This window comes from Apiospora aurea, assembly GCF_038362705.1.
Source record: "Apiospora aurea strain CBS 24483 chromosome Unknown utg000002l_segment0_segment0, whole genome shotgun sequence".
NCBI lineage: Eukaryota > Fungi > Ascomycota > Sordariomycetes > Amphisphaeriales > Apiosporaceae > Apiospora > Apiospora aurea.
In genome coordinates this window covers 3558547-3576561 of record NW_027117389.1, presented here as the reverse complement: position 1 = coordinate 3576561, position 18015 = coordinate 3558547, and the positions used below count along the sequence as shown (strand labels likewise).

Sequence of the window (18015 nt, the reverse complement as noted above, 5' to 3'; positions counted from 1 at the left end):
GCGAGTAATGATAAGAATGAATTGGCACTTGGGCAGGTGCAGGAATTATTGTGTCGTATGATGATCGCCCCGAATGCTCTCATAACTCACAGAGACTATTGTTCTTATTCATCTGATGCAAGACTCGTGTATGGATGGTCATTCTTCTTGAACGACAATGCAGAACAATCACAATGGCGCTTTCAACAAACGATTTACCCGAGGAAGGAAAGCAGAATTTGTTTACATTCATTAATTCTCTTCGTCTTGGGGTTGAAAGTGTCGAAGGTTAGGTATTTATCGCCTGCGTGTGGAGTATATAAGCTTCTCAACCGAGAACTCGAAGCTTCATCGTCCCAGTATGGTCGGTCAACTGGAGGGGCCAGATTCGTTGCGCGGCCCCCGACGAATTTGAGGGGTTATTGAAGGCGACGAAGTCGTTCCATCCTGCCGTGAGGCGCGAAATGCTCCGGTATCCATCGTGGCGATCAACAAGCAAGGCCGGATCTAGGAATAGGGAATGGTTTATGTCGTGTCGGAAGAGGACGGAGGTGTCACCGGGATACATTAGCGCTCAGCAGTTCCGAGATACATTACGCGCAAATATTTGCATGTAAGTCGAAGGCATCGATGTTTGGGCGGTTGTCCAGCAAGCCTCACGCTTCGAGCCTCGTGTCCAGAGATGCTCTTCTCATTCGTACGATGTCTCCGGGGGCCCCCCACATGCCTAACCGAGCAAGAGGGTCCTCTAGGTGCAGATGCACGCAATGGGACCTGTCGCCAATCAAGAACCGCCGTGTCTCAGTCTATAATCAGTCTATGTATGCACCACGAACCAATCTCTGTCCAGTCGCATGTTGCAATATGCAGGTCGGCCGACGCCTGGTCACTCAATAGGCACTCCCAACTCGCTGGACAGACACGGTCTTCTTCTTCTTCAATGGCGAGAGCACGATAGACAGCCTTCCATGGTTATGTCGGCCTTGCATGGCAATGGGCAGGTCTTTCCAATCAGACAGACGTGCAGCTCCTCTAATCTACCCACACTCTCGCATGCATTGGTCAGTGGGAGTCTGGGAATGAAAAAATGAGGTCATGGTGGTCGAGAAGGAGGACCAGGTCAAGCAACAAGTCCCAGACCCTTCAGCCATGTGTTTCTATGATTGGCTGCGACCACCCCCAGTCAATAATCCCGCGTTCGTTGATCTTCGAGCTGGAGCACAAAAAGTCGAGGGCCTATTGAGGTGGGGCACTTGGACCTGGTGGGGTTGACGTTAAGTTCAGGGTCTTGTCTTGTCTTGTCTTGGTGCAAGAAGTCGACTATCTATCAGGCAGGTCGACTTTCGTCAAGCCAATCTTCCCAAGTCGTAGAGGCGCTTAACCCATCTTACTTGCGAGCACGCGTACGACACGATGAGCATGCGATCAATTGGAGGGGTATCATTGGCCCCCTGGCGGTATGGAAGTGTGCCCAAGGTTATGTATATCTTCTTCTCGGTCTCGTGTCTGCCTTCCTTGGTCTCTCTTGTTTTCTTTTCTTGTCTGGTATACCACTCTACTTTTACCAGCTGTTGTCGTATTCAACACCGCGATCCAACATTTCCCTGCTCGTTGCCTTAACAGCAATGAGAGAGTACCATGGCTTTTCCTGGTGGTAACATGTTACCCATTGACCCTCAGACCAAACTCTACCTGGCTGGACTAGCAGGTGTCTCCTTCCTGGGCATCTGCCTATCTTCAGTCCTCACGAAGCCCAAGAAGCACGATGAGAACCCCGGTCTCGCCCGTGCGTTGTGCCTCTTCGTTTACGGCTGCTTCCTGAAGCCACACAACAGTGGCGAGAAGGGCAACCAACAAGATGCCCTCGAGAGCTTCTACAAGACCCAGGCTGGTGCATATGATGTGACCAGAGGCGCCTTGTTGAAGGGACGAGAGGACATGCTGGCTCTTGCCGCCTCCCAGCTCGTCTATCGAGCAAAGCAGGATGGCGGTTCATCCGAGCACAAGAGAAGAATCTGGGTTGATGTAAGTCAGAGACACAGTGACTGTAAGCTATTCACATAAGCCCAGCTGACATGATTCATCATAGGTCGGTGGTGGCACCGGTTTCAACATCGAAGCGATGGCCAAGTTCGTCGACGTCCCCAACTTCTTCTCCAGCATTTATCTTGTCGACTTCTCCCCCTCCCTCTGTGAAGTAGCCCGCAAGCGTTTCGCCCGATTGGGATGGGACAACGTGAAGGTAGTTTGTGATGATGCCAGGAAGTTCCGTCTCGAGGACCATGAGCCTAGCCTGGGAGGGCGTGCGCCCAAGTCCCCCGACATCAGCTACTTCTCTAAGCAGCGTCCTGAGCACGGCGGTGCGGACTTGATCACTATGTCCTACAGCCTGTCCATGATCGTAAGTGCAATTTGTTGCTTGTCCTGTGAAACAAACCGCCGGTCTAATTCGTGCTACTAGCCCGACTACTACTCCGTCATCGACGCGCTCCCGTCTCTTCTGGCGCCTCAAGGTATACTTGGTGTTGTTGACTTCTACGTGCAATCTTCAGTGGACGTTAGCTTCCGCAACTACACTGGCGGTGTAATCGACCGCCACGTGAACTTCATCCCCAGGACCTTCTGGCGTGCGTGGTTTGACATCGACCGTGTTGCTCTGGAGCCTGGTCGCCGAGACTTCCTCGAGTACCGTTTTGGTACGGTCTTGAACGTCAACAACCGGAACTCCGCATTGGGATATATCCCCTACTACATCTGGGTGGGCACGCACAAGCGCCCCATGTCGTCAAGCTTGCCGCACGAAATTGTGGAAAAGGTTGACGCCTTGGTGACCGAGTCTCCCTATCTGCATCCCAAGAACCACTCGAACGCTCTGTCCCGTGCAGTTGAAAGAGCTGCCCCGGAGATCCACTCCAAGACCTTTGACGCTGCGGTCGTGAACCTGTCGGCCAACCTTCCCCTCCCGTCTTTCTTCTACCAAAACCACCATTGGCGCATCTACTACGATGACCAGCTGAAGAAACACACCCAGTTCAACGATGAGTACATATATGCCTTCACCTGGGAAGACACTCGCGTCGATGAGCGCATCCTGAACCTCAAGTCCGACGACGTTGTTCTGTGCATCTGCTCCGCCGGTGACAATGTTTTGTCGTACGCCCTCCAGAGCCCGGCCAGGATCCACGTCGTCGACCTGAACCCCACCCAGAACCACCTGCTGGAGCTGAAGCTCGCCGCCTTCTCATCTCTGGAGTATGAAGACTTCTGGAAGATCTTCGGCGAAGGCAAGCACCCCGAGTTCCGCTCTCTGCTCATCTCCAAGATGTCCCCGCACCTGTCGAGCCGCGCCTTCCAGTACTGGCTGAGCAACCACCAAATCTTCACCAAGAGCAAGGGTGGCCTCTACGACACCGGCGGCTCCAAGTACGGCATCCGCATCTTCCGCTGGATCACCCGCGTCTTCGGCTGCCGGCCCGCCGTCAAGGCCCTGCTCGCGTCCAAGACGCTGAATGAGCAGCGCGAGATCTGGCGCAACAAGATCCGCCCGGCCCTGCTGTCCCACCTCGTGTCGAGGTTCGTTGTGAGCCAGGAATCGTTCCTGTGGACCGCGCTCGGCGTGCCCAAGAACCAGCTGGCCGTCATCGAGGCGGACCACGCCGCCTCGGACGTCGTCACGGGCCCCAAGCCCACGGCTAAGAACACGCGCTCCCACGCCATCTGGCACTTCATGGTCGACACCCTCGACCCCATGGTCGAGAGCACCCACATCCCCGGCGACAACCCGTACTATCTCGTCTGCCTCGACGGCAAGTTCTCCAAGAAGTGCCACCCGGACTACCTGTCCCCGCAGGCCCACGCCCGCCTCTCCCGCCAGGGCGCCTTCGACGGCCTCCGCATCCACACCGACGAGATCGACGAGGTCATCGCGCGCATCGCCCCGGGGACGCTGACCGTCGCCGTCGTCATGGACAGCATGGACTGGTTCGACCCGGAGACGGACGCCGCCGCCCGCCAGATCCGCAAGCTCAACCGCGCCCTCAAGATGGGCGGCCGCGTCATGCTGCGTTCGGCGGGGCTCAAGCCGTGGTACGTCGAGGTGTTTGAGGAGCACGGCTTCTCGGCCAAGTGCCATGGGTCTCGCAAGGGTGGCAAATGCATCGACCGTGTGAACATGTGAGTATCTTATCCCTCGCATCTCCTACCTTTGTCCCCGAGATCGGTTTGGTGGTGGCTGGAAGACTAACGACAAATCATTAGGTATGCGTCCTGCTGGATTATGACGAAGACGAGCAACTTGGCGCCTCCCACGCCGGGCCCGGAGTCTTCGTTCGAGGCCCCTGATATGGATCCTTTGGAGATTTGAGTGGGTTGAGAGAGAAGGGGTATGTGTGTTTTTGGATATCCGGTGTAAGAAAGAGTATGGAAATGAGCCAGCTTGCACCATTCGTTAACATGTTTGAGCGTGATGAATTTATGAGAAAAGGAAATGAATGAGTAAACAAAATCTAGTATAGATAGCCACGGCGGTGCCAGATTTGAAAAATATAGAAACAGTCTCTAATGCCAATGTTTTTGTCGTATTGGTGCCCATTATCTGCCATGATGGTAAAATACGAAAACACATTCATAATGTGAAACAACAGATGAAGTTCATATATACTACAAGGTATTCCAGGAGTTACGTGTAGTAGACCGTGTGTAATCAAGAGAGTGCATCATTGGTCAGGAAGGTATTGATGTAGTATTTGTATCAGCTACTTTTCTTCCCAAGTCGTGTATCTTTGGCAATTCTCGTGTTTTCTATCTTGCCGTCTCCAAAAACTGCGTGGCCTGCTGTTGCTACTGTTGCTGCTGTCTTGTATATGTTCCAGGTTCGCCTCCTCCACCCGGCTTGCGTCGGCGTAGCTCTGTGTAGTGCTGGGAGTATCTGGTGTTGTCGGCATCATCAGCCCCCTGAATGAATGGTGGTTGTAGGGTCACCCTCGACCCCATTTCCGTATTGAATATCCGTATTGTAATTACTGCAATCCGCTCCACGGCCATGCTGCAGGCTATGTGCTGAATCGGAATGGTTATGGTTATGGAACTGTGGCAAGGCATTCCTTCCCTCGTCCCAAAGTACCACCGGCACGGTTGTTGCCGATGCTGTTGTCCTTGTTTCCAGTGGCCGATACTGCTCCGTGCCGAAAGAGCCTACCTCGCTATTCCTCCAGCCCCGGTAGACCGAGCCCGGTTGCTGGACGACGGCGTTGCCGCCGCCGTCAGCAAAGCCGTGGCTCTCGCCCGATTGGGCGCATTGGAGCCCGATGACTATGATCTCGGTTCGATCGGTGGGGCCCTCGGGCGTGCTATGTCGCCGTAATGAGGAATCGGATATTAGGCGTGATAGAGGTGGCCGCTGCGGCGTTGTCGTTGTCGCTGTCATTGTCGTCGTCGTCGCGGGATATTTGGGCCCATGCGCCGACATGTGATGATGCGCCTTTGGAGAGTCTTCAGCGAGCACATGTTTTTGTACCTCGTGGTAGTCATCCTCGCCTACGACTGTCGCACTGAGAAGCTCGGTGGTGATGCTTCGCGCCGCTGTCTTGCCATTCTTGAGCGGCACCCCCGTGTAGAAGCCAAGCGTGGGAGAGTCGGCTCCGTACCACATGGGCCGCTGGTGCAAGGGGAGAGGAGGCGGTATCGCTTTGCCGTGTCGATTGAGAACGAGCAGTCCGGCCCGCTGGTAGCTGAAGTGCCTGGGGAAGTAGCGCGCAGCGAGGGGGCGAAGGGTCGGCAGGCAGGCGCACGTCAGCCCCGAGCTGATCTCGCAAAGTGACCACATGGCTGCATCGACGTTATCAAAGGTCGTGTCAATGTACAGTCCAAGGAACCTGATTCGAACTATGCTTGCTGCCAATGTGCTATTTCAGTGCACGTTGATTAGCTGCGATGTCCAATTCAATACGGAGGAGAGCAAGACAGGAATTAGCGGAGGGGGCTGACTTACAAAAGACCCAAACAGAAGATGGCTGCCAAGGCCAACTTCTGCACCACAGGAAGCGTCATGCTGCGGATCATTGGTATCGACAGGAGCAAGATGATTATGTTCAGGGCGATGTTGCCTGCCGTGTTCTGGTACCACTCGGGCAGGTATGGAACACACTTGACATGGCCGTTTTTCTCTTCTCCGTGGCTCGGGAAGGGCTTGCAGAAGAAAATGGCCGCGAACACCTGTGTCACTTCCCATGCGAAGACGACGACCGAAACGAACGCCACCACTTTTCTCCACTTGGGTGCTTTCATAGCCCGGTAGTACATGGCTAAGAAACTGAGCTTCACGAACATGATCCCAGTATTGTAGAAGACGACGGAGAGGTAGAACGCCTGTGTCACCGAAAGACGGTAGTATTAGAAAGCCTGTTAGAAAGGCACCAAATGGTGATCCACGAACCTTGAGATATTCCTGGATACCTCGAGACTGTGTTATCGTTCCAATGTGGTGTCCCAGGCCGACGCGGGTCACTAAATGGAGTTTAGTATTAATCTACTCACCGTGTATACTCATGTGCTGGGTTACACTTACTGTAGGCAATTGTGATACCACAGGCGAAACCAAGGTTCTGGGCAAAGTTAGTCGCCGAGGGTTTCCAAGATTACGCCTCGGGCCAGGGGCAATACTAACAAGCGTCATGAGCGATATCCAGTCATCATAACTGACTCTCCCAGTAAGCACGCGGCGCGTATAGAAACGCAAGGCCACGGCCACTGAGGGTATGAGGAGGAGGAAGGTGACACCGACGATGACGGCGGCCGCTCTCGACTCCGTAGAAAAGAGCTCTGGGTTCTTCGCGGAGCTGATATCCATTGTAGGCTCTGTCAACGAATCACTGCATCGTGAAGTGCTGCTACCAAAGGGTGGAGATGCGAGAGGGGAGATCGGCAGGGCTGACAGTAGTATGTATATTAGATACTGCCGACTATAGGCTCGCACGTGGCTACCGTATCTAGATGGCTCCGTATCATAGCCCGGGCCCGAAGCCTGAATGAATCATGGACATACTTGATCCACCATAGTTCCTGTCGATCACCGTCCCATGCGGCCTCGCCACGCTGGATCAACCGGATACTGGGCTCCAAATGCACTGGGGGTTGAGCTGGACGGGATATGCCGTAGATTTTAATAAAGCCTGCCGCAGTCATCTGATCTGGCGAATAGTATTCGTAGTTGCGCTGTGCACCGTCCCGTGTGGCTGGTGGCGGTTTCGCCAAATGGAGGAGAGCGTGCGCTAAGTATGTCTGACAGGGCGGAAACAGCTAGCTATATCTTATTTCCGCCTGTCAGAAACTTGTTGCTGGACCCGACCATCGCTGGGCATGATAGAACGATTTGGTCTCAGTGGGAAAATCATCGATGAGTCCGTCACTACTCGATGCCGAGATTCGTCTTCTTGGTCGTATATCTCTCCTCAGGCCATCCAAGCTTTAAAGGGATGGGAAAATTGCCAACTTGGAAACTTTCCCATGGTGAGGGACGGATTTGCCGTGCTTTAGCATCGTCGAGAACCCGATAACCTTTGTTCTCCGTTTTAGTGTCTCTTGTGTTGGTGTTTTCTAGATGTCCGACCTGCTCAGCACTTTCTCCATAGCACACAAGATAAGAAGAGGGATCTCCGGCAAAGAGGGCGGAGTGTTGGGTATCGACATGATCCGAGGTTTTCGCAGAATGGCGAGTAATTGCTGTATACGAAGAAGCGGTAGCGCTGCAGACGCTGTGCTTCGACCAGAAACAACGCACGTTGCGAAGGTCCGAATGGTCTCTCTCGAGGGGCTCAAAAGGTCGGTCAAAACAAATGCAGCTTCAGAATTCCAAATGAAAATTGGGCAAAGTTCAGAGGGTGGAAAAGTCGGAATGAGTTGAGGTTCGAAGCCTGCCCCTAATCTTATATGAAGACCGATTTCAGAGTAATTTGAGACGGCCCCGAAATGTGACGTATCGCGCTTGTTAAACTTTGAGTAACAACCGCGAACGTGCCCCTTCGCGGCGGAAGTCGAAGGAGTCGTACGACGCAGTATGTTTGCGATGGCCTGATCTCGATCATTCTCTCTCTAATCTCGACTTCCTACGCTGTGTTTGCACAGTCCTTTGCGCCTTTGCCACATTTCGACTGGAAGTGCCCTCGGCTTTTTGATTATCGGTCCCGAGCTGTCCTAGCTCGCCGACGGTGAAGTGGCGCGACAGAGGCATGGATAGGTAGGCGAGCTGTAGCACGCATTCCTAGCCGCACTTGCCTGTACATCAAACCAGAAACGTCCAGAAGCTGGGATACACGAACTCTTCCTCGAAGATTCTGCGAACCTGTTCAAGGACGAATCTCTCAACCTTGCCGACATTCTTCAGGCTTTGCTTCATGCCTTCTCTCTGCCCGATCTCACTCTCAACCTTGATCTCTTGCAGAAGACCCCCCATCCGCCCTCCCTTGGATGCTTTTTTCTCCTTTGGTATAGTAGTACTACCTTTCATCCCCTGGCCCGTGCCATTAGTCTCATCATCATCATCATCATCATCATCATCATCCCCAATGGCAGTGAGTGCATCGTCTGGGCTTAGGAAGCAGAAGTGAACCCTCTTCCTGATGTACGCCACGACTCCCACGCCGTCGAACGAAAGGCCGGTAATGTTAAGCTTGACAGGGATCCCGACGAAACTGGGCATCGGATAGTCAAGCAGGATCTCGGCTGTGAGCATGAGCTTGATATCCCCTGAGTATTTGATCCGGAACACGGCCTGCATATCTTCGACGCGGGGCTCGCGAAAGAACTTGCGGCGCCGCTGTCCACCAGAGTCTGCAGCATCCTCCTCTGCTGGATTATAGTCATCTACAGCGACTGATGAGCTGCGCCGCCCAGCGGGTGCCGACGAGTTGGGGCCGTCCCTAGTCGGCGGCCGCGACGCCTCGGCGGATGTAGGAGCCATAGTGGACACACTGTGCTTTTCGCGTAGAGGCTGCCCGGGAGTGGCTGGCGCCAAGAACGAAGATTGGACATCTCCGACGCTGTTGGAACCTTGCGAGTATGTTCGACCATTTCCAAAATAGCCCTGCCCCTTATTGTTCCAGGTATTGTTAGAAGAGAACGAAGGTCGTTGGCCTCTGTCTATTGGCGATGACAGATTGCTCGTCGAGTCCAACCACCCATTCAGATGCTGTGCACTGGCCACGGCTGCCAGTGGTGTCTGCGTGCCCGACCAGCCTGTTGCAATGTGCGAGGGGAAATAGTGCATATTCGAGGTGCCACCGGGTATTCCTGGAGTAGATAAACCTAGGAAGGGGCTGCCCATATCCGCTGGTGTGCCAGGAGCACTTCGTAGACCTGCAGTGTGAATATGCGGCGACCCTCCTATACCTGGGGTAGGCGGCCTACTGCCAGGTGTGCTGTAAGCGAACGACAAGCCGAGCCGCCTGCCTTGCTCGACTTTGCGGCGCCGTTCGGCTTCCCGGATGGCATCGGAAACGCCTTCATCGCCAGGACCTGCGACCCTAGCAGTGCCGGGCCGAGCGTCTTCTTCATCTTCTTCGTCTTCATCGTCATCATCGTCCAAGTCGTCGGCATCCGGATTCTCTTCATAAAAGTCCGGCAACGGATCACATATGTCCTTGAGCACGACCTCGGGAGGGATGCTGCCAAATTGAAAATCATGCACGGTCACCGACTTGATGAAGCGCGGGAGCGGGACGGCCTGAAATTTGGTGTGGATGAAATCACGAATGCTTTCGGCCAGAGCATCGCCGTCTGGCCCGCCGGTCAACGTGTCCCAGTTGAGATCTATCGACATGTTTGTTCCTCTGGAAATAGAGATCTTATGAGGCTAGATGGTCAAGCATAGTCGAGATGCATAGTCTGGCCTGTCGATCGTCTGAAATCAATACCAGTAGTGAATAATGAGGAATTGACGTTGCAGTGGGGGTGAATTGAGGTCACTCACTACCCAAAGCCTCAGCCTTCAGGCACTATGAGAACTCCAATTTAGTGGGGCTTTGTAGGTCCAGTCGCACTGAGTTTGCGCTGACCACACCACTGAAGTAGCAGACACCTAACCTTATACATCTACAAAATGTTTCTACTTGCCGAGCAGGTAAATATACCTGTCTAAGAACACTAAGCAGGCAAACACGCTGCTATTGCAGTAAAATGTTGCATCGCGAATATTTCGGGGCATGTCTCAACGTTACTCGCTATGTAGAAACCCGGAGTTGATACCCCATACGCCTAGGTTAGGTAATCGTTAGGGTATCGTAAAGTCAGACGCACTCTAGCTATATACATACATAACCTCACCACGGTGCTGCAATGAAACAGCCCCTCCTTTTCGCTAATTGAAAACGCCGCGCCGTGTCAAAGCAACCAAAAGACGTAGTATAATGAGAGTCATAAAGCGTCAATCCCGGCCTCGTGGAAGTCTGATCTACGTGTTGGGAGGCGCCCCAGGATCTATCATAACCGGCTCGTCCCCTCCTATGTTACCAGGCACATGCGGCCGCGCCGCCAGCACCGGCACATTAAACTGGTGCCAGCAGTTCGGCGCTTGCAGGATATACCTAGTCTGTTGTTAGCCACTGCTTACTCGAAAGGGGGTGGATAGTCCTCTCTTACCTGGCCATAGCCTCTCGGAATCTGGACTTGTACTCCTTGGGACTCGTTACCGTTGGCCTGTTTCGACCGCCGCCAGCAAATCCTCGTCCCTTGATCCAGCTCTCGAGTGTCTTGTCCCACGTGTATGTCCGGATACAGTCGATGATGCCGACCACCAGCTCCTTCTTGATTTCGTCCACGGCAACCATGAGGGAGTAGTCCATCACATTCTGTCGCGCAAGGAAGAGCGTGTCGTTCCACACGGACGCACGCAGCAGCTTCTTGGAATGCTCTCGGGCGAACAGTGGCGACTCCCAGATGAATTCGACCATGTTCTCGTCCAGCAGGACTTCGTTTTGCTCTCCTGTCGACTGGATCTTGCGGTTTCTCATGGAGCCTTTCAAGTCGAATATTCTGGTAGGGGCCCGGTCGTAGAACAGGTTCTCCATCAAGAGCAGGTCGAGCTTAATCTCTGTATTGGTTACGGGATTCTTGATAATAACTTGGAAGAACCCCAACATTTTAGCAATGACAGATGGCAAGTCGTGGAACAACGCCTCGGCCATGATACCAAAGTATGACGGAGCGAACTTGAGGAAGGCAGACGTCTCAATTGGCGACAGCGACTGGGAACAAAGGATTAGTAAACTGCCTACGAAAATCAGGAAAGCGTATAAAAATACCTTCATCATGAGCCGGTCGTCTTGGGTCTTCAGAAATACCGACTTGGTCTTGCCGCCCCTTGAGTCAAACTTCAGACACCGAGACAGGCACTCCACGATGCGGGGTGCCACTCCACATTTGCGTCTTAGAGCATCAAACTGTTCGGCGTAGAATATTTTGACAAGCATCTTAGCCGATCCTTCGTTGAACTGGTACTTGAGATGACTGCTCGTCTCTCGAACAAAGCTGGCTTCAAGAGCCTCATCACTGACGTCCGTCCATTCCCCAAAGCCATAATCAACGGAATTGTCGGAGAAGCTTTCTTGTGAGCCTCCTCTCTGGCCATGGAACCTGCTCGCCTTCGACCTGTAATCCTCACAACTTAGAGCAAATGCAATGAGCGAGCTCGGCTCATCCTCCCGCACAATAATGTCCGAATCAATGAATATGTGATCTGTAGCATTCAGGGGGTAGTCCAGGGCTGGCCACTCACTGGCTGATCTCTCAGCCCAGAAGTTGGTGAGCACTTTCATGAAGTTCATCTTGTCCTGCTTTGGCAACTCGAGGGGAATCTCGGTACTGGAGTCAATAGAATCGGCAATCTCCTCGATTGTGCCCTCCAGTAGAGATTGTTCCGTGTCGCTGTTTCCTTGCTCGTCATCGGTTGGCGCTTGACTTGTAACATGAGTCTGGTCATCTGCCTCAGCCTCGGGCGTATGCTCTTCTGCGGGGGCGTTCTCCGCTAATGGAGACAGAGCAGCCTCATTTGAAAGCTCCATTGGATCTGTAGGTTCTTTTGCGGCCGCACTTTGATGACCGTCCGTCTTCACATCCGTGGGGTCCTTTGAGAGCAATGAGTCGTCAACGCCTGGACCGGGCTCATGTGCAGCCTCATCGGGATCCTCATACACTTCAACGATTGCTCTGGTAGATGACCGCTGAAGGATAGCTCTTGAGTAAGACATTTTAGCTGCGCGATTTTTCTGGTCTTTCTTTCGCTCCTTCTCAAATTCTCGACTGAGCTGCTCAAAATGCTTAGCAAGGGTAGAGACCCTCGTGGTGTCCTTCTTCTTGCCGACAAATCGCGGGATGGACGATTTGACACTGTTTCGTGACCTCAGACCAAACAACTTCTTGTCATTCTTGACTGCCTCATTGGTAGGTACCTTACGTAGATCTGTTCCCGGAGGCATCTCGGAAGTAGGCGTCTTGCCTTTGTCTTTGCCCAGCGCAAACAACGTCTTGCCAACCCCAGACTGCGACCGCGATACGCCTGGGATGTTATTGAGTGGTTGCGATATGGCGCGAACCATTGGCGGTGAAACGTGCAAGCCCATTCTACGGGACGAAGCACGTTCAGGAACCTTTGGTGTTTCGCGCGCATTCTTGGCTATGTCGCCTTCCCCAGCCGCCAGACCTTTGGCTTCTTCAAGGATTACCGCTTGTTGTTTACGGCGTAGCTGTTCGATTTGTTCGGTGACAGACGCCGAAGGTGCTGGTGCCGTAGGAGAAACGGGCGTTTCAGCAGGCGTCGCTGGTTGATTTGTAGACGGAGTCGATATTGGTTCCGATGGTTTGGGTGTTTGCTCCACCGATCCACCCAGAGTTGAATCGAACGAAGGAGTGATGACATCCTTGGGCGTCGCTAAGTCTAGAGGCTCAACTCTTTCGAGCGGGGTCTCAGCTGGAGTGGCCGGAATAGCTTGAGGTTGAGGCTTTTCAGAGAGTGCAAGCTGGCCACTCGTACTGAGCTGTGAGGGGTCCGGATCCTGCGGTTGACTACCGGGCCTCGTTCCAATCTCAGGAATGGTTGCTTGAGAACTCTTCTCGGTCAGGTCAGTGGCTTCCGACATCTCCGTAGTTGTATCGGTACTAGACAGCGACTCCTTCGACTCATCTGTGAACATCTTCCGAAGCTGGAGCATTGTAAGTCTCCGAATATCCTTCTCCGTCGGAAGGAAATCAACTTCGAACTTTGCAAAGATGGCATCCCAGTCTGTGACCTTCTCTAACATTTCGCGAAGGACAACATTAAGGGGGATGACTTCGTAATACTTCGAGTTCATGTATGCGTCCTGAAGTTTGCGAATGAGCGCAACGTGCTCCTCCTGTATCTTCTTGTTCATCTTTTCCATCTCTGCCTTGCAGGCTTCTGACTTTTCCACTGGGATGTTGTCCAATTTGATGGCCTTAAGCCTCGCTTTGACTGAAGTTGTGAAACGGGCCCATCTGTCTTGGCAGGAGGTAAATATATCGTTCTTCAGGTTAAGGTCGTGCTCAACCTTCCAAGTGATGCGAGCTCGTGGGACAATGATCTCCAGGAGATCAATGGGGTCGTAGTGTACCCGCACAACCTTGTCGTGTATGCCAAAATATCGGATGTGATCACGGTGATGGTCATGAGGACATTCCCAGCCATCATCACCCTCGAACTTGACAAGTCGCGTGCCCCTACTCCAGAACGACAGTTCCAGGTATTTGCCAAATGAGTATTTCCAGGTTCCTTTCGACATTTCCATCTCAGCAGTTTCACGTTTGCACAACTTGCAATAACTCCACATTGTTATGTTCTCACGGCGTGGACTGCCCCGTGTGTCCTGCTCGATGAAAAAAGTGATTCGAGCCTCTCCGTGGACGTAGGTACGATGGTGCTGGTGCATCTTCTTGTCACAACTGGTACTTGCGCAGATCGTGTCGGCGCCGAAACAGACATCTTCTATATACTGTCCCAGGGTGCAGTCCGGGTCCATAGTAGGGCTCTCCTCGGCATGCTCGTCGTAGAAGGCTATCGCTATTAGGCCAGGTTCAACGCATGGGATTTTTGTTTCGGTGCAGATAACCGAATGGAGGACCACAATATTCTGATGAGCATATGGCTCGAACAAATCCAGATTGCCTTGAATATAGTTCTCCCACTGCCTGGTCTGGGTCTGGTAGTTGTAGAGAGCTTTGTCGTACTCCGCATCATGAACGGCATGCAAAACCTCCATGATATGGCGGGGTGCTTTCTGGCCTATCTCATGAACCATTTGGGGTTTGATTAGCTGGAATTTCTGTGGTTTGGGTTTCTCGTCATCTGCCCTCTCTTCCACCACGTCCTGATCCCTCAGCTTTTTCAGGTGGACCAATCTCCGCTCTTGTTCGCGTGCTTTCATCAACAGATAAGGCTGAGAAAACCGAACAAACGGCGAGGCTGATAATAGTTTCGTCTGATATTTTGCAACCATGTCGCTGTAGTACGTAGGCATGGGGACATCGTCAGGGACGAGGCTGTCGCTGGAAGCTCGGCCATGATTATCGTGGAGCGAGACCAGAGTATCTGTCAGCTGCAAAGCGTGCGAAAAATTGGGGTCTGCTGGAGCGACGGCTGCGCTCGCATTAGAGTCTTGAGTCTGAGGCGAATCATCAATTGTCATCGACGACATGGTTCTCTGCCGCGCACTGCTCGTGGCCGAGTCTTGTGTCTTCAGTGACAGCACACTGTCAGTAATGGGCTGGCTGTAGCCTGCGGCCATTTCTTCGCTCGTCGGTAGCTGTAGGGATGAGTCCTGCATCAGACAAGACTCAAGCTTGAGATTGTAAACAACATAGACCATGAATTCGGTAATACGCTTGATCTTGGATAATATTGAGGTCGGAGCGCCTCTCAGCGCAATGGTGCAGCCCAGCTGCTCTTGGCTTCCTGCAAGAAAAACATAGGTTTTCTTCCTCCCGGGTATGTCCTCGTTGACAAAGGTCTTTACTTCGAAACTAGCAGCCTTTCCAACACCTAATCGGCCTGGCGGGAGACTGAGCATGTCTATGGAAGAGATAATCGGGGTGTCCAAGCACCGTGCAACAGCCGAAAGCACTGATGGCTTGACGTTGTACGCGACTGCGACGTTGGCCTCGGCAAGGTACTGCAGTGCTAGACCCGAAACCGACTTCTCAGCCAAGATGAGCTGTGGTCGAAGAGCCAGCAGTCGATCGACGATCCGTCTGAGGAACTCTTTCTCCTCATCAATGACTGGCTGAAGACTCAGAAAATGCTGGGCATGTCGGCGGTACTCTATTGGGAAGCCCACGATTACGACAGGAGGTCCTGTCATGCGTCTAGGCATGCTTTTCAGCGCTAGCTTCTTTGTGAAAATAACCCCAGAGACATAACTAGTATCCCCTGGCCTTCCGCCCGGGATCTTCTTGAGTTTAACATAGTGTCTAATGTCGATGTCATCCCCATTCTCAATATCAGGATCAACAGAGGTGGTGCACTTGAGCAATATTGGGATCAGGGCCTTCTCCCACGCATTGGCGTTTGGTACACTGGTGTCTTCAAGTAATTGCCGCAATAGCTTTCGTACATGCAGCAAGCTGGCCGGGTTCAACTCTACCCTGGGCTCCTTGTCGCCTTTCATCGAGGAGCTTCGCGTGAGCCGGGGTAGATCACCTTGCATTGGGTTGTCATAAAGAGAAAGCGTATCAGTGGAGTTAGTCGGTCCGACCCGCAGGTGTGCACTTTTCGGTCTGGGAGACCGTAGATGATGGCCGGTTGCACTAGCCGTGCTCATGTTGCGCCGTCGAGATGGCCTCCTATACGAACTTGGGCCGTCATCAAACCCTCGGCTAGTAAAACTGAAGCCGCTGACGCTCTTATCTGCCTGAGCCCGGGTCCGATTCTTTCGGTTTGGCATGTAAGGACCAAAATTTACTTTGTCCTGGTCGAAGCTGGAAGGGTTGGGCTCGTTGCTCGTGAGCGTCTGGAAAATGCTCATCTGTTCATCCCCACTAGACTCATCCGACATGAACGGAGCTAGATCAGGGTCGATAACGTTGTCATCGTGGAAGGCGGGAAGGCCACTCTTCTTGGCCATTTCCTCATTGGCCGAACGCCGGAACGGCGCTCTATCCTCTGGTTCGGGGGAAGCAGCCTTGAACCTGCTCAAGAAATTGTGCTTGGAATGATGGCGACGGTGACCATGGGCAGATGACTGTGGCCGCCCAGCCAACGATTTGAGAGATCTTGAAGAGCTCGGACGACTAAGTTGGGGCGCATCGATCTCCAACACTGCAGAATTACGGTCCGCCGACTCGTTGATCCTTCGTGTAGCAGGTATAGCCATCATTGGTGTAGTGAGGGTCCTGTTGTCCTCGTCTTCTTCTTCGGGCCTCTCAGATATGCTGCCACTGTCCCTATCTGACTTGGGAAGCTTCAAGGTCACTGATTTTGTATTGGAACGGAAGATTGCTGGTAAGTACGAATCATCTGCAGAATCATCGGACATGTTCCCATCCTCGCGCTGGCTGATGATTTCCAGGCATGTTTTGCAGACCCTGAGAGTGCCTTGCACCCCAAACTTTTGGCCTGATATAATGGACGTGCATCTGCTGTCAAAGATGCAGCCACAAGTTCGACAATGATGCTTGCGACGGAAAGCGGTAAATGGCGCGCCGCACAAAAAGCACTCCTTGCATGTTTCATCCGCCATCCAAAAGTCCTTGCTGAGAACTTGCTTCCGCATATGTTCCAGAGTGGCACTTACCATTTCAGGTGCTCCTTCGTGTGTGGTAGTGCCGGGGATCTTGTATCCGCCTGACTTCATGCGTTGGGGCTTGTCGTCTCGCCCAAACGAGTCATGCTGTACTTTGTAATGGGCGGAGGTGCTGACAACACTGGGCTCAGCAGTACTCTGAGATATAGACGATGACCTCGAATGGCTGCCACGCGAACGAGAACCACTTATACGATCGATGACAGCAGGTCGCCTGGCGGCATCTCTTGCAGTCGCACGTGCTGGCGCTGATGATCGGTTGTCTTGGTTGCCTGAGTTAACCGATCCTGCCGCAGATGATATGGACCTCTTTAAGGGGCTGATAGGGGAGTCCAGATTGCCATCGGACCCTAGCCTTGCGTGCTGAGGAATCGAGAGATTGTCCAGCGCCCCCAGTCCAGCGGTTTTGGTATCAAAGGTATCGTACTTGTTCGACCCTTCCATTGCCGCTGTTGGCAAAGGCCCATCGCTCGCTCTTCCAATGCTTTTCCTCTGACCGGAAGATCGAGCTGAACCGTCTTCGATGCGCGACGACTGTGCAACCCAGGGCCCATCTTTGTAGGCACTCACCGTCACAGGAGCCACGGTAGCTGATGCCTTGGTGAGATTGGGGATGGTTTGGCGACTGGAGGACGCTGATTTCGATGTAGCCGAGGCAGACAATCCTGTCGCCGAAGAGGGTTTGGTAGATTGATGCTGTTGGGACTGACTTTCACTCGGCAGGGCGCCCGTAGGCGGGACGGTTGAAACGGTGGGGTCGGAGAAATTCGAGTTGAGCGTTGAACTCGTCATACCGGTCTCAACACGGGGCAAGGAGGCCATCGAAGCTTTGGAAGTAGTCGCAGTAGTACTAAAACTCCTTTTGGACGCGTTGTCCTGACTATCGCCATCGTCTTGCAGTGTGGCCTTCTCTTTTCCAGAGACCCCGACGGCCTCTTTGAAGCGGGAATAGAGGCCGCTAAAGCCATGTTGAACCAAGTCGCCCGCAAAACCCTTGCTTTCAGGCGAGGCAGAAGCGTCTGGGGGCGGGGAGAGATCGTTGAAGGTCGTCAGGACATCGCGTCGGTTGGCCGAAGTGTGGATTTTGTCGAGTGCTTGCGCAAGCTGCTCTTTGTCAGCTTGGGAGGAAATGGCAGAAGCCGAGGCGAGAGAATCGCGGCGGGGTCTGGTCTCGGACTGCGATGCCAGCAGCATAGGCGACAACTGGGATTGAACGTTCTTGCCTGACATGGTT

At 53.1% G+C, this 18015-nt stretch overlaps 4 protein-coding genes across 4 annotated transcripts; 1 reads left to right on the top strand and 3 right to left on the bottom strand.

Moving 5' to 3' along the window:
* Positions 1-1617: 1617 nt before the first annotated feature.
* Positions 1618-4342, top strand: PG986_003466 (uncharacterized protein; the record flags this gene model as incomplete). Its single annotated transcript, XM_066839688.1, has 4 exons — positions 1618-2004; positions 2069-2380; positions 2441-4152; positions 4237-4342. The coding sequence occupies 4 exons, from the start codon at positions 1618-1620 to the stop codon at positions 4340-4342; spliced, it is 2517 nt and encodes an 838-aa protein (XP_066704752.1).
* Positions 4343-4818: 476 nt separating this feature from the next.
* PG986_003465 (uncharacterized protein) lies at positions 4819-6826 on the bottom strand (the record flags this gene model as incomplete). The annotated part of the gene is made up of 6 exons (XM_066839687.1): positions 4819-4932; positions 5177-5882; positions 5969-6345; positions 6413-6483; positions 6545-6581; positions 6644-6826. 6 exons carry the CDS (start codon positions 6824-6826, stop codon positions 4819-4821), a joined length of 1488 nt encoding a protein of 495 aa, XP_066704751.1.
* A 1431-nt stretch (positions 6827-8257) lies between these two features.
* PG986_003464 (uncharacterized protein) lies at positions 8258-9793 on the bottom strand (the record flags this gene model as incomplete). The annotated part of the gene is made up of 1 exon (XM_066839686.1): positions 8258-9793. The coding sequence occupies one exon, from the start codon at positions 9791-9793 to the stop codon at positions 8258-8260; it is 1536 nt and encodes a 511-aa protein (XP_066704750.1).
* A 630-nt stretch (positions 9794-10423) lies between these two features.
* Positions 10424-18011, bottom strand: PG986_003463 (phosphatidylinositol-4-phosphate 5-Kinase; the record flags this gene model as incomplete). Its single annotated transcript, XM_066839685.1, has 3 exons — positions 10424-10556; positions 10612-11216; positions 11274-18011. 3 exons carry the CDS (start codon positions 18009-18011, stop codon positions 10424-10426), a joined length of 7476 nt encoding a protein of 2491 aa, XP_066704749.1.
* Positions 18012-18015: the final 4 nt, after the last annotated feature.